The following is a 13,105-nucleotide window of genomic DNA, read 5'->3' as shown; positions in this document are numbered from 1 at the left end:
ACTCTTAAGCTGCCTCAGCTGGGAGAGAGATAAACTGAGACTGTCCTGTCAGTTTTTAGTCTCCTTTTGTAGCCATTGTTTACATATTTTTCTCCTGATAGGTGTTATAATTTGGAACATCTCAAACAGTGGCAAGATCGGCACTTAGAAAATGAAACAAAGTGATTGCTATAAAATTTAACGAGGTTAAATTTTATATGGGAATTTATTCACTATAATTTTTAAAGTCTCAAACAATGGATTATTTTTGATGATTATAATACATTAAACAATAAACAATACTATATGTTTTGATGAAGTACAACATAAATAGACAGTAGTGAATAGCTCATTGAATTTTACAAATTGAAGAGCACTCTAATATATTAGGACTCAGTTTAAGAAATAAAGTAAAACCAGCTCCCCAGAAGTATACTCCTCTCTTCCAATCATAGACCTCTAGTCACATTTTTTCTGACTTATATGGGAAAAGCAAATTTAGTTCTTGATTTTGCAACTGTACAGATTAGGGATCAGCAGGCTGTTTCTGGGGGTGGGGAAGAAGCCAGATAATAAAGGTTTTTATCATAATTACTCATCTGTGTTGTTGGGGCCAAAAGCAGCAAAAGCAAACAGATAGGCTGTTGCTATGTTTCAACCAGAAGTTCTTTACAAAAACAAGAGGCAAGCTGGATTTGACTAATGTGTAGTTTGCCAATCCCCAATATGGATCAGAATCCAAATTGACTAGCAGGAAATTAAAAATCAAAATTTTCCTGGAAGGTGAATGAAAATGGAGAAAAAGTAGCCAAAGGGGAAAAGTAGTAGAAATGGAATGTTATTCTGTATTTTCATTCAGATGATATGATATTTATTGAAATGTTTACAGTGTACTTGACACCATCAGTGTTGATACTTTTATATGTATATTAACCCTTTAGTTAATAGTTGAAGCACTATAACATATAAAACACAGCAGTATATTTTCAAAATAAAGGGTTTTTTTTTTAAGATTTTTATTTATCTTTAGAGGGGAAGGAAAGGAGAGAGGAGGAGAAACATCAATGTATGGTTGCCTCTAGTGCTTCCCCTGCTGGGAACTGGCCTGCAACCCAGGCATGTGCCCTGACTGGGAATCGAATCAAAATAAAGTTTTAAGGCAGTTATATTTCAATGATTTTTTAAAATTAATTAATTAATTAATTAATTTTTATAGAGAGGGGAAGAAAAGGAAAAAGAGGGACAGAAACATCAATGTGTAGTTGCCCCTTGTATGTTCCCTAATGGGAGCCTGGCCCACAACCCAGGCATGTGCCCTGACTGGGAACTGAACCGGGAACCCTTAGGTTCACAGGCTGGCTCTCAAACTGCTTAGCCACACCAGCCAGGGCTATTTCAAGTATTAAAACAGATGCAATACAATGGAATAACTGTAGACTGAGTACTAAGCAGTTTTACCTTATGAGAACCACAACTTTTAAAATTATTAAGAACTCCTTTTTACATATGAGGAAATTATCTTAATGTATTAAATAACATATAAGATTGTAGAGCTAATGTGTGAACTTGCTGGAATTCTTGTCTAACTCTAGCACATGATATATAGGGAATGAATGAATGATTTCAGATCATAGTTTCTGTTTATTTATTTTAATCCTTACCCAACCATACATGTTAATTGATTTTAGAGGGAGAGAGACAGAGGGAAACATCGGTGTGAGAGAGAAACACTGATTGGTTGCCTCCTGTATGCGCCCTGACTGGGGGTTAAACCTGAAACCTAGATATGTGTGCCCCGACCAGGAATTGAACCTGCAACCATTTTGGTGCAGGGGATAATGCTCCAAAGAACTGAGCCACCCGGCCAGGGCCAGATCTTAGTTTCTTTGTCCTAGATTATATTGCAAATGCTTCTAACTGTTTCAATAACAGCAAAAATAGTATTTTTCATGCTGTACTTTATTGATTTTTAACTTTTTTGTTTGTGTACATTATTCTTTATTATAACAAGGTAGTGTTTTTAATTGTCATATGTTTTTTTTTCTATTCTTTTCTCAGGAGCCACCAGAAATGGAACTGTTGAAATTTTTCAGGCCAGAAAACACTACAGTCTCTTCAAGACCATCAGTAGAGCAACTTTCTAATATCATTAAAACAAGTCTTCACTATCCAGAATCATTTAATCATCCATTTCATCAAAAAAGGTTTGAGGGTTTTTTTGTTAAAAATTGTTACACAACACACACACTTACTTATTTTGACAGTGGCATTAACACAAATATTGAAGAAAAATTTAGAATAATATCAAGTGTATAACACTGATCTTAAGTAATTTACCCTTTACCACAATTACTGTATGTGGCTGCTGTGATGAAGGATGGATAGGGCCTCAGCCAGCTCAGTTGCCAAATGCTTCCTTTTGTTGAGCAGGTTTATCTTTAAGTGAAAAACAAGGAAAAAGTATTCTATCATTTTGTTTGTTTTAGACCCCCAAATTAAACCTAAGACATTACTATAAGACACATCAAACAGTTTATATTTTGACAGTATCATTTACCTAAGATTTATTAAGTGGTACACTTCCTGAAGAATGATGTATTTATAATTTTGGTAAATAGCTTAATTACATAAACTTAAGATTCTAAAAATAAAAATAAATCAGATGACACTTGAGAAAGTTGCTGGTTTGCAAGTGTAGGAAAATTTGGAGAGAAGTCTGTCAGTCTAAGTGATCATTGAAGGTATGAGTTCTGGAGAAGTCATCTGGGCAAGCCTGTGGTTGGGGTGGGATAGAACAAAAGAGAATGGTGACCTGCAGAATGGCATCTGAAAGAGGAGCTAAGGAAAAAGAAAGGGGTCAGCGAAGAAGACTGGTCGAGAAGTAGCAGTCAAATAATTAGGGAAAAGAAAAAAAAAGAAGACCAGTGAGGGAGGAAGTGGTATCTCGAAGGTTGAGTGAGAGCAGTTCAAGGAGAGAGAACGTGGTTAGCGATTTATGATGCTGCAGAAATGTCCAATAGTAAAAAGGACTGAAAGGTTGTTCGTTGGATCCTACAATAAAGAGGTCACTGATGATTTTTTAGAAGAATGTTACTATATAGTGGGGGTGGCAGCATGGCAGAGTAGGTTGAGGAGAGAATGGGAGGTAAGTAAGTAAAGAAACTTGGTGTAGACACCCTGCCAAGAAACTGGTCTGTGAATGGTGATCAGGACATATCCATTCAACATTATTATTTTCTTACTAGTTAATATATGGTCATGTGTATGATCTTGAAGAAATGATGGGATACAAGAAGAGCAACAGAATCTTTAGTAGGTGGAAAGGTACACACACCAGAGAATGACAAAAGAGTGCTGGACCGATTAAAACCTTGACAGAGACCAGACTTCAGAAATATTTAAAAAGTAACCTGATTGTGCTAAACATTTTTAAACATTTTCATTGTAAAAAAAAAAATGCTCAAAAACAGACATGTATAGCTGCCATGATTCCCCCCCCACAAAGCTAACAGCCATGTAATCATCTCTGTTGAAGAAATTGAATATTTCTAGCACCTCAGAATTCCCCTCTTAGTCCACCCCCAAATTGGTAGTCATGTCTTTGCTTCCCCTTACAATTTTTACAACTAAGCTTACATCTAGACACTTAGATTTGTGTGAGTTTTGTGAGAAGCTGGGAGGAAACCCAGCTTCTTTCATGTAATCTTATGTTAGTACTTACCAGTCATTGCATGAAGCTGCAGAGTTAATTCTCATTGCCATATGAATATGTTTGAACACACCAGAATTAGTTTATCTACTGTACTGCCTCTGGGCTTTTTATTTTCATGTTTGAACTATTTTTAATTCTGCTGCGAACATTATTGTGTATATCTCCTGGTACATGTGTGCTTATTTATTTAGGCATTTTCCCAAAGTAGTTTTACCTATTTGTATAGCCCATTAATAGTATATGGGAATTCCATTTGCTCTATTATCTTCATCAACACTTACATTGTTGGATTTTTGGAAATTTTAGCCATTTGTTTTAAAAGTACTTGTGGTCTTAAATTTTTCTCTTGATCTTAATGCTGCCCAGTACTCATTCTCTGCTCCTTCGACTGATCGATGCACACCGTGATCACCGGGAAACTCTGCCGTGGTCCTCTTCCCAGAGGTTCCGATTTGTCTGGCCCAGGGCGCAGGCTGGACATCCAGAGTTCCTAAGGTTCTCCAGGTGATTCTAGTGCGCAGCCAGAGTTGAGGGGAGGGGGATTATGTTTTACCCCTGTTGAACCTGTCTTGACCTCACATACTGCATGAGTTTTGACTCCATGCTTCATTTTACCCCACTGTTTACTTTGTTCTTGTTTATCAAACCTGCTTCACTTACTTACTGAATATCTTAGATTCCATGGTGCTTCTTTTTAACTTTAGTGGTTAAGTGCTTGGCTGTACCTTAGAGGCTAGAGTATTTAAGTGTTCCTCCATGTGATTCTGTTGGTGTTTAAAAGCATGATAGATTCTAGGCAGTGCAGGAAGTATGTGAAGCAGGACAGATTTGATCAAACTGAAGTAGAGTAGTGGGTTAAAATCAAACATCAAAGAATCAAAACTACATGAAGTATGTGGAAACAAGATGGGCTCAGTAAGGTTAAAATGTGGCAGGTTCCCACCCCCAACATTGGCTGCAGGTTAGAATTATCTGGATAATTCTTGAAAATCCTGATGCTCAGGTCAGTTGAATCAGTCTCTAGGAGTAGGATCCAGGTGTGTATATATTTAAAAATGCCCTCAGATGATACCAGAATGCATCTGTATCATCCATTCATTTATTGATGCTACAGTACCGCTTCCTAACAAACCACTCCAAAATTCAGTAGCCTGCAGGGCATCTGTTCCCACACTCATGGGGCTGTAGGACTGCAGTTTGGCTGAAGCTGTGCTAGGGCTGTGGGTGGATTGGGTAATTCAGCGAGAGGGCTGGAGAGGTGAGAGGTAGTGGTCGGAGGGTAAGTGACTATTATTTCAGAGGAAGCTCTTTCAGGTGACAAAAGGTACGACGTAGCATGGCCATGGCAGTTAAATGGCCGAATTTGGAATACTCCCTATGGTGATGGAGACAGATCAGGGGTTTAAGGAGGAGTTGAACAAGCCATCTGCCTAGACAAACGAAGTTGTACAAAAGGACGATGACATTTGGGATTGCAAGGAAGAAAGCAGACTCATGCGGAAACTTTAAGTAAATGAAGCCAATGTTTTATGTGGAAGAGACGCCTGCGGTGATGTTTGTCCTCTGGGTGGTGAGCCTGTGCTTGCAGACATGAGATGAATGTTTCCCTCGTCTTTACCGCAGGTACTTCAGATATCTTCCCCTCCCCTCAAAGGATCCCTGCCTGGACAGAGTGACTGTCACTGGCTTTAGTTTGTCAGTACAGTACTAAAAAAAAAAAAAAGAAAAAAGAAAACCTTGGAGTACTGCTTCTGACAAAAATGGAGGTGTTTTTATGGAAGAGATAGGAAGAAGAAATCAAGAAGTGGCATTGAGAACCACATGAGTGATACAGTCTGACCTGAGATATAAAAGATAGAAGAAAAACAGCATTTATTATTGAGAGGGCTATTGCGGAAGCTGTGTGCTCCACCAAGATTCAGTTAAAGGTGTAGAAACATAAAAAGAAGAGATTGAGGATCTGGAGAAGTACTCTTGTAGATCCTCTTAATGTAATGTGGAGATGTGCGGGGTGGAACGGGACAGTAGGAGGGTTCTTCATGGTGGTGGAACACACCACCAGGTCCCACCACCATGAGGAAAACAGTGGAGCATGAGAATATGAGAAAGAAGAGGTGTCTGGAGATAACAGAGATATGAGTCATACTGAGTTTTGCTGTCATAGACTTTGAGAATAAAGTCAGGCAAGCTTTATGGAGGTTTGGAAGGTGCTAAGCATTATTCTCAGCACTTAACATATTTGATCTTAGCTAATCACCACAACCTAAGAGGTGGGTACAGCTATTATTTCCAGTTTACAGTTGAGAAAACTGAGGTACCGAGCAGACCTGATATTTGACCATTAGCAGCCTAACTCTAGACCACGTGCTTTTAATAGTGCCAGATTTTAGTGCTGGGGGAATGGTCGTCAGCAGTTCAATCCCTAGGCACTGTTGGTGGCTCATCGGGTCTTAGAAAGACTGTTGGATACAGCAGTGGTTTTCCAAATACGGTTCCAGCCCAACATCATCTTTACCATATGGGGACTTGGTAGAAATGCAGATCTTGGGCCACAGACCCACTGAGTCAGAAACTGGGAGTGGAAACTGGGAGTGGGGCCCAGCAGTGTGTTTTAACAAGCCCTCCAGCTGATTCTGGTACATGCCCAAGTGTGAGAAACACCAGTCGGGTGTGAGAACTACCCGGCGCAAAGAATGAATAGTGTCGGGGGGCTGATTCAGTCTGTCACAGTAAACCAAGAGACACGATGACTTGTATTTGTGAGGAAAATGAAGGTGGAGTGAAGTGACCAGGTTGTGGAGATACGTGGGAGAAAACATGGACAGGAACTGATGAAGAATAATAGAAAGTAAGGAATGGGGACAGGGGCCAGCGAGGCAGTAGCCCCCATTCCCACTGCAAAAGCACCTGAGGCTTGCTGGGGTGGGTGGGGGTGCTCTTCACTGACACTGAATGGAGGAAGTGGAGGGATGAAGATGATGAGTATGGTTTGGAGCTAGGGAACATCCAGAGGTTCACATTTCTTCTTTTACTAGAAGCATTTGGGTAAGACATGGAGAATTTGATACTTAAGGACCAAATGGGAATAAAAGAGCAAAAGTCCCTGAGGTTTTGCTTTGGGTTCCAAATAATAAAATTTTTTAATGAGGTGCTTTCAGACTGGAAAGGTACTCAGCAGTCTTGCTGCCCTCTTCTCCTTGTGAGGAGTTCCTGGGGGAGGTAAGAGCATAGCGCCAGAGCAACCTAAGGATGTGTTTGTTTAGGGAAAGTTGTTACTTAATTTTTGAAAGCATAAAACATCGGAGCAGAATTTGAGTTATTTTTGTGAGTGCTTATAAGGTTACTATTTTTTTTTGCTTTTTCTTTGTTCTTTGTATTTATAGGGTAAACTGTAAATAACAGTATATAACTTAGCTTCATTTATTCACAGGTTATGTTTGTTTGTTATGTTCTTGATTCAAAATCCACACCAGTTTGTTCGTGTAGCCTCTTCTGTCACTGCCTGTCCTTTCTCCTGTGCTTTGGTAGTTTATTAACTGTGAAGTGATACCAGAAACTGCATTACCTCTGCAGATGCGTCTACTTGAAAGGGCTCTTCGTATAACAACCTACACAGAAGTAATTCTCATATTCTCCAAAACGTGATGGCTTTTATGCAAATTTGATAGAAAAGCAAATGTCACTCTGGGCCAAGTTCTCAAAGTAATTTTGATAAAACATGAGAGAAGAGGGTTAGCTATTGGCATTTTTGTGATTTTTTTTCCTCCGTTGATCTTTTGTAGTCGAGATTATTTACTTCTGTTTTTCTTTTTGAGAAATAACCACCAAGAAATATCTTAGGTTTTTAAGATTAGCTATAATAAATTGAAATAAAATGGTTTTGTGGATGTATGTTTTCTGATATTTATTCAACATTGTATTAATATGCTTTACTTCTTATTTATACAATTTGTTCTAAGTGATTTTGGAACTCAGTTTTTTTTTCCTTTTTTGAATTTGTTTCAAGGGGCTTTGTGCTCTGTTAGGTGCTCTGAAGTGTTATTTTCTTGAAAGTTGCTCTTTGGGGGTTTTTAGAAAAACAACTAATTTGTTTGTTTGTTTTTCTTCCATAGCCTTTGTTTAGTACCAGTCACCCTTTTACTTTCCAATTGTTCTAAGGCTGATGTTGATGTCATAGTTGATCTTCGGCACAAAACCACAAGGTAAAGATTAGTTAGTGCAAGATTATTTGTAGTCTCAGATTGATTTGAGAACAATTTAATATTTTGAAATTATGCAAATTTCCCTTGATTTGTTCTCTGGCATTACAGATGTGTGGGAGGAGAGTCGTGGAGTGGCGTTACAGTGAGGACAAAGTGGAAAGCATTTCCCAAAGCAGCAAATTAGTGTGGCCAGAGCTTCATGTTTTTGTAAAAGTTTGTTTGTGAGAAAGAACTCTAAGACTGAAAACCAGCAAGTTTGTGAGAGAAGGCTTATTATTTTGGGGGTTATAAATAACCCAAAATTTTTCCTGAATTTAAATAATATTTAACTTTTAAAAATGCAGGCCCATACTTCTATATCCAATAATCCAAGAGCTAGCTGGTTTTTGGAATTGAGAAATTTTTGGATATTTAGAAAAATAATGTGAGATGTATACTGATTTTATGTAACATCCCAAACAGGTTCTGAAGCAGCTCTGTGAAATCCAGACACAGAATGAGTATGATTATGTGTATTATAAATTAAGTCACTATTGCCTTCTTGTAGATACTGGGTTGCTTTCCATTTTTCAATAAACAGCTGTAGTATTACAAGCATTCTTGTATATACATTTACTTTTATGTGTGGATAACCAAGTGGTAGTTAAAAGCTCAGGTTTGAAATCAGGTTCCATCATTTACTAACCGCTATTTTGAGTGTTAAATAAGATAATTTACTCTTAGTCTCATATGTACAACATAGTAATTGTTAATAAATGTTAGCTATTATAGCAATAGTAATAACAACATTGCCATTATTGTTATTATTAATAAGCCGTTGGCTTCATAAAGTGCATTCTAAAAATAAAATTGCTAGATGAAAGGGATATGTTATTGGGACTTTGGGAAAAAAATTATAAAGAAAAAGCCCCTCCAACTTACCCTTTTCCTTCTTTCTTAGTCCAGAATCATTGGAAATCCACGGATCATTTACATGGCTTGGACAAACACAATATAAACTGCAGCTTAAAGGCGAGGAGATTCACAGTTTGCAGCTGAAAGCATGCTTTGTCCATACAGGTGTTTATAACCTTGGAACTTTTAGGGTATTTGCCAAGCTATCGGACCAAGTTACAGTGTTTGAAACAAGTCAGCAGAACTCCATGCCTGCCCTGATCATCATTAATAATGTGTGACAACTTTACAAGTTGTACTGAAAGCCACAGGAATTAGTTTTATTTTACCGACTGGATTTTACAGTGGTATTTGAAATACCTGACTTGTTCTGGAGGTTGGTATCAGATCACTGCAAAATACTGGACAGTTTGTTGATGATGCAAAGTTTGTTGGACTGAAAATACTGATGCCCTTTTTTTGTATTTCTTTAAACCTGGTAATAATTTACATGCTCATAATACAGAATTTCAACTATCCACGCACCTTATTAAGCCCCGTCTTAAAAACCAGCGTCTGAGTCTGCTGTTACAAACTATCAGTGGTGTATGAATACTACGAGGTGAGTTTGCAGAAGGAAAAGGCTTGTTGGGAAAACTCTGGTTAAGCCATTAGTCAAGTTCCAGCTTTACTGTGAAGTTTAATAGAGTATTAAATACAAATTTTCCTATCTTGCTTCACACAGTTCTCTAAAATCAGTTTCGAACTTTGGTTATAGAATCATCATACGTCAGTATCTGGTGGTTCTTACGGCTTATACATGACTTTGTAAAAAGAAAAATTTTTCTGATGCTTTGAATATAGTTTTGAAAGAAGTTTGACTTTTTCTTCACTTCAGCATAGTGTGCACTATTCACAATATGAGATTTTTGTCATTTAAATTATCATATTCTTTATTATGTAACTTTAACAATTGAGTTGATCTGTTTAAAATATAAATTTCAAGTTAATTAAAAATAAGCTTTTCAAAAGTGTATTATATTTATAACAAATGTACTGTAAATAGAATAAAGACATGCTATTCACTGTATAGAATTATTACATGCTCTTTTTTTTCATTCTGATGACCTGATATATTTTTTATTTAAAATGAATGGCAATCATATTTCTATGGCGGGCACCTAATTTCCTAAGAAAGCGTTATCATTTTTGGCTCAAAAAGTGAAGTAATTGTTCCTACAATCCTTGTGGTCACTGATACATAAGCAAATTAATACTATCTTTAAATGTGTTATGTCTGGTGTCCAGTTACGAGTTTGGATATCCTTATATCCTGGGAGAAAGGAAGATCAGTGCTTATTATACCTGTTAAAAATTACTACATCTAAGACTCAGGGGCTGGTTATGGAACTGGTAATTTAGCATTCCTGCTGAAGAAAAGTAAAAAATTTGAACAAAATAGAAGAAAAAATCTTACCCAAAACAAAGTATTACCAATATAGTCAGTTATTACAAGACTGAAATCCAGAGGAAAGTTGAGAGAGATGAGACCATCATTTGGGACTACTTTGCCTTTGGAGTGTTTGACCACTTCAGCAGCATCTGAGAGGCAGAGCCTTGTATTTGACATACTTTGAAGCAGTAAGTATAGGTCAGGAGAAATAATCTAATCTGAGGCAAGGAGTGGGAAAGGATGGGAAGGAGGTGAAAAAAAAGGTCAGAGACCTACGGGATTCGGTGAGAAAGTCTTAACCTGTTTGTTTGGAGCCCTTGAAAGAGGAGAGATAATAGGGCAAAAGCAGTATTTGAAGAGAGTCAGAATTTTCCAAGATGGATATCAAGTTAGAGATTCAAATAGTTCAGTAAATTCCAAACAACATAAAAAGAAACCTATGTATCTATATGCATCATAGTGTTATTGCTGGAAATTAAAGACATGAGAAAATAGTCTTGCCCTGGCTGGTGTGGCTCAGTGGATTGAGCACCAGCTTGAGAACCAAAGGGGTTGGTCACTGGTTCAATTCCCAGTCAGGGCACATGCCTGGGTTGCAGACCAGGTCCCCAGCAGGGGGTGTGTAAGAAGCAACCACACATTGATGTTTCTCTCTTTCTCCTTCCCTTCTCCTCTCTAAAAGTAAATAATATATTTTTTTTAAAGAAAAAGAAAACAGTCTTGAATACAGAAGACAAAACTTACTTTACCAAAATATTGGAAGCCAGAAGATAGTGGGGAGGCTTCAGAGGGTTGAAAGAAACTTAACTGCTAAGCCAGAATTCCAAACTCAGCAATAAAACCTTTCAAGAATGGAAGTGAAACTCTGACATCGTCAGACAAAACCTGGGAGTTTACTACTGTCAGGTTGCCTTAAGACAGTGGTGTCTGTGTAAATGGGAATTTTTCCATTCATTCCCCAAATAACTATGCAAATCAATAAATAAGAGTCAGTGAAACCCCACCTAACTCATGCTTTTAGCATAACTAGATGAGATGACTACTAACCTCAAATTATCTGTAAGTGAAAAATTCAGCACTGAATTCTGTCTCAAGCCTCTGTGTCTTTGCGGTGAGTGGAAGGGAGGAACACAGGAATCCAGAAAGGCGTGGATTCAAGATAGAGGGCTTACGGGTGAGTTGAAATCACTGTAAACAGACGAAATGGACCCTAACTGTGAAAGTGTTCCACAAGGAAGCTGGCAGAACAGCTCTGATAATGGGCATGACATTGGAGGCTTTTTGGTAGGGCCTTGCAGGAGCAGCCAGGAATAGGGACCATTCAGCACAAAGCTAAGGAAATGCTTTCTCACAGAAATTACCTTTATAAACCAGCTGCTTAGAAGACTTGAGTATATTGAGGCTTGTGCAGCCCACATAACTTTCAACTGAAACTTTCATTAGAGAATCAGCCTGAGGTCTGGTTCCAGGAGATTCCAGGAAACTGCAAACGCATGTAGGTACCCTAATGGCATACCCAAAACTACATTATCTTTAAAATGTAAGGCTTACCAGGCAGCTTGTAAGGGCAAGACTTAAATGGCATGGGACACAGGAACAGGGCCTCCAAGGCGGGTGAGGACTAGCAGGATGGGGGGGTGCTGTACAGCTCTAGAGCAGAGCTTCAGGAAGCCTCGCCACAAGGTGGGGCCAAGCGGTCTGTGGGCCGAGGAGTAAGCCCCAAAGTACACCTGGTACCTTAGAAGTTTCAGCTGGGACGCATAGTCCAATGAGGAACAGTTTTGCGTCAAATGATAGGAATGTATAGAAAAGCTAAGGTTGGGTTTCTGTGGCCCTTGGTGTCAGGAAGTTTTAATTAAGGTCTGGAAACAAATTACTTCAAAACCGAGATGATTCTTATCGGTGTAGAGAGAACAGGCACTGGTGTCTATCATGATTGCTCTTTGGAGTTGAAACTGAAATGTTTTTAAAGTACATTCAATATAATATTTGGTCACAACGTAAGTAGGTGAAGACAGAAGATTGATTAGCACATAAGAAGACGTACGTCTTTAAACACAATATTATAAAACAGTATTTCCCAGTATGTGTTCCACTGAATAGGATGTTAAAGGTGTTAGTAAAAAATGAATTCCCTGACTAAACTAATTAAGGAGCGATGAAATTAAAGAGGTTTCATGGGCATTCATGGAGTTTCCCAAGCATATTTGATAGAATGCTGGCCTTCTTAGCCAAAGTGTTTCCAGAAATGATGTGATGCTCATAGACTAGAGCATGGCAAACTTTTGCAAAATGGCAGATAATATATTCGTCTCTGTTGCAGCTACTTGGCTCTTCCATTATAGCACAAAAGCCAACAAACAATATGTAAGTAAATGGGTGTGGCTGTTTTGTAAATAAGCACTTGTTCCTGTAAATAAAGTTTTATTCGCTTTAACACTGAGTGACATTGTCATCATATCTCTGAAACTGGACAAGACCAGAGAGTAAAGGAGGAGAAATTGGAGGGGACAGAGTATAGGGCGAAGCATGCCTCATTCCTTCCTAAGGCAGGTTTCAATAAAAACTTACAAGTGATCCTTGAAGCCAACTACATCCACTAGAGGGCGTCAGGCTTACAATGTTGCATCCATGCTGTCTTTACAATTTGCCTATAGAATGTTGAAATTAGCATTTTAACATGAGGTATCAGTGGAGTTCGACTTAGCATTAAACTCTTTTTTTTTCTTTTAGCTAAGGAGAATTAGAATCAGGCAAATTAATGATAATAATTTACCAGCCTAAGGTACTAAAAGGTGTTAATTCAGGAAACATAGTTAAAACAGTTGCTGATTCTTTAGTCTTTACCTCATCCAGAGAATCAAGATGGATGGGTTTTTTTGAAAT

At 38.1% G+C, this 13,105-nt stretch overlaps 1 protein-coding gene across 2 annotated transcripts in view; it reads left to right on the top strand.

Moving 5' to 3' along the window:
• The window catches only part of TRAPPC8 (trafficking protein particle complex subunit 8), a 91,536-nt gene extending 78,903 nt beyond the window's left edge, over nt 1–12,633 (top strand). The window contains exons 27-29 of one of the 2 annotated variants that reach the window (XM_037165634.2): nt 2,038–2,183; nt 7,804–7,893; nt 8,834–12,633. In XM_037165634.2, coding sequence (XP_037021529.2) covers nt 2,038–2,183; nt 7,804–7,893; nt 8,834–9,068 — 471 coding nt within the window. In that variant the 3' untranslated portion in view covers nt 9,069–12,633. The remainder of the gene's footprint in view (nt 1–2,037; nt 2,184–7,803; nt 7,894–8,833) is intronic. The other variant, XM_037165635.2, reaches the window with a different exon arrangement.
• The last annotated feature ends 472 nt before the right edge of the window (nt 12,634–13,105 follow it).

Source organism: Artibeus jamaicensis, unplaced genomic scaffold (assembly GCF_021234435.1).
Source record: "Artibeus jamaicensis isolate MK-2021 breed Jamaican fruit bat unplaced genomic scaffold, CSHL_Jam_final contig_354, whole genome shotgun sequence".
Lineage (NCBI taxonomy): Eukaryota > Metazoa > Chordata > Mammalia > Chiroptera > Phyllostomidae > Artibeus > Artibeus jamaicensis.
The sequence above is the reverse complement of the archived record's forward strand: the minus strand, read 5'-3'. Positions and strand labels throughout refer to the sequence as shown.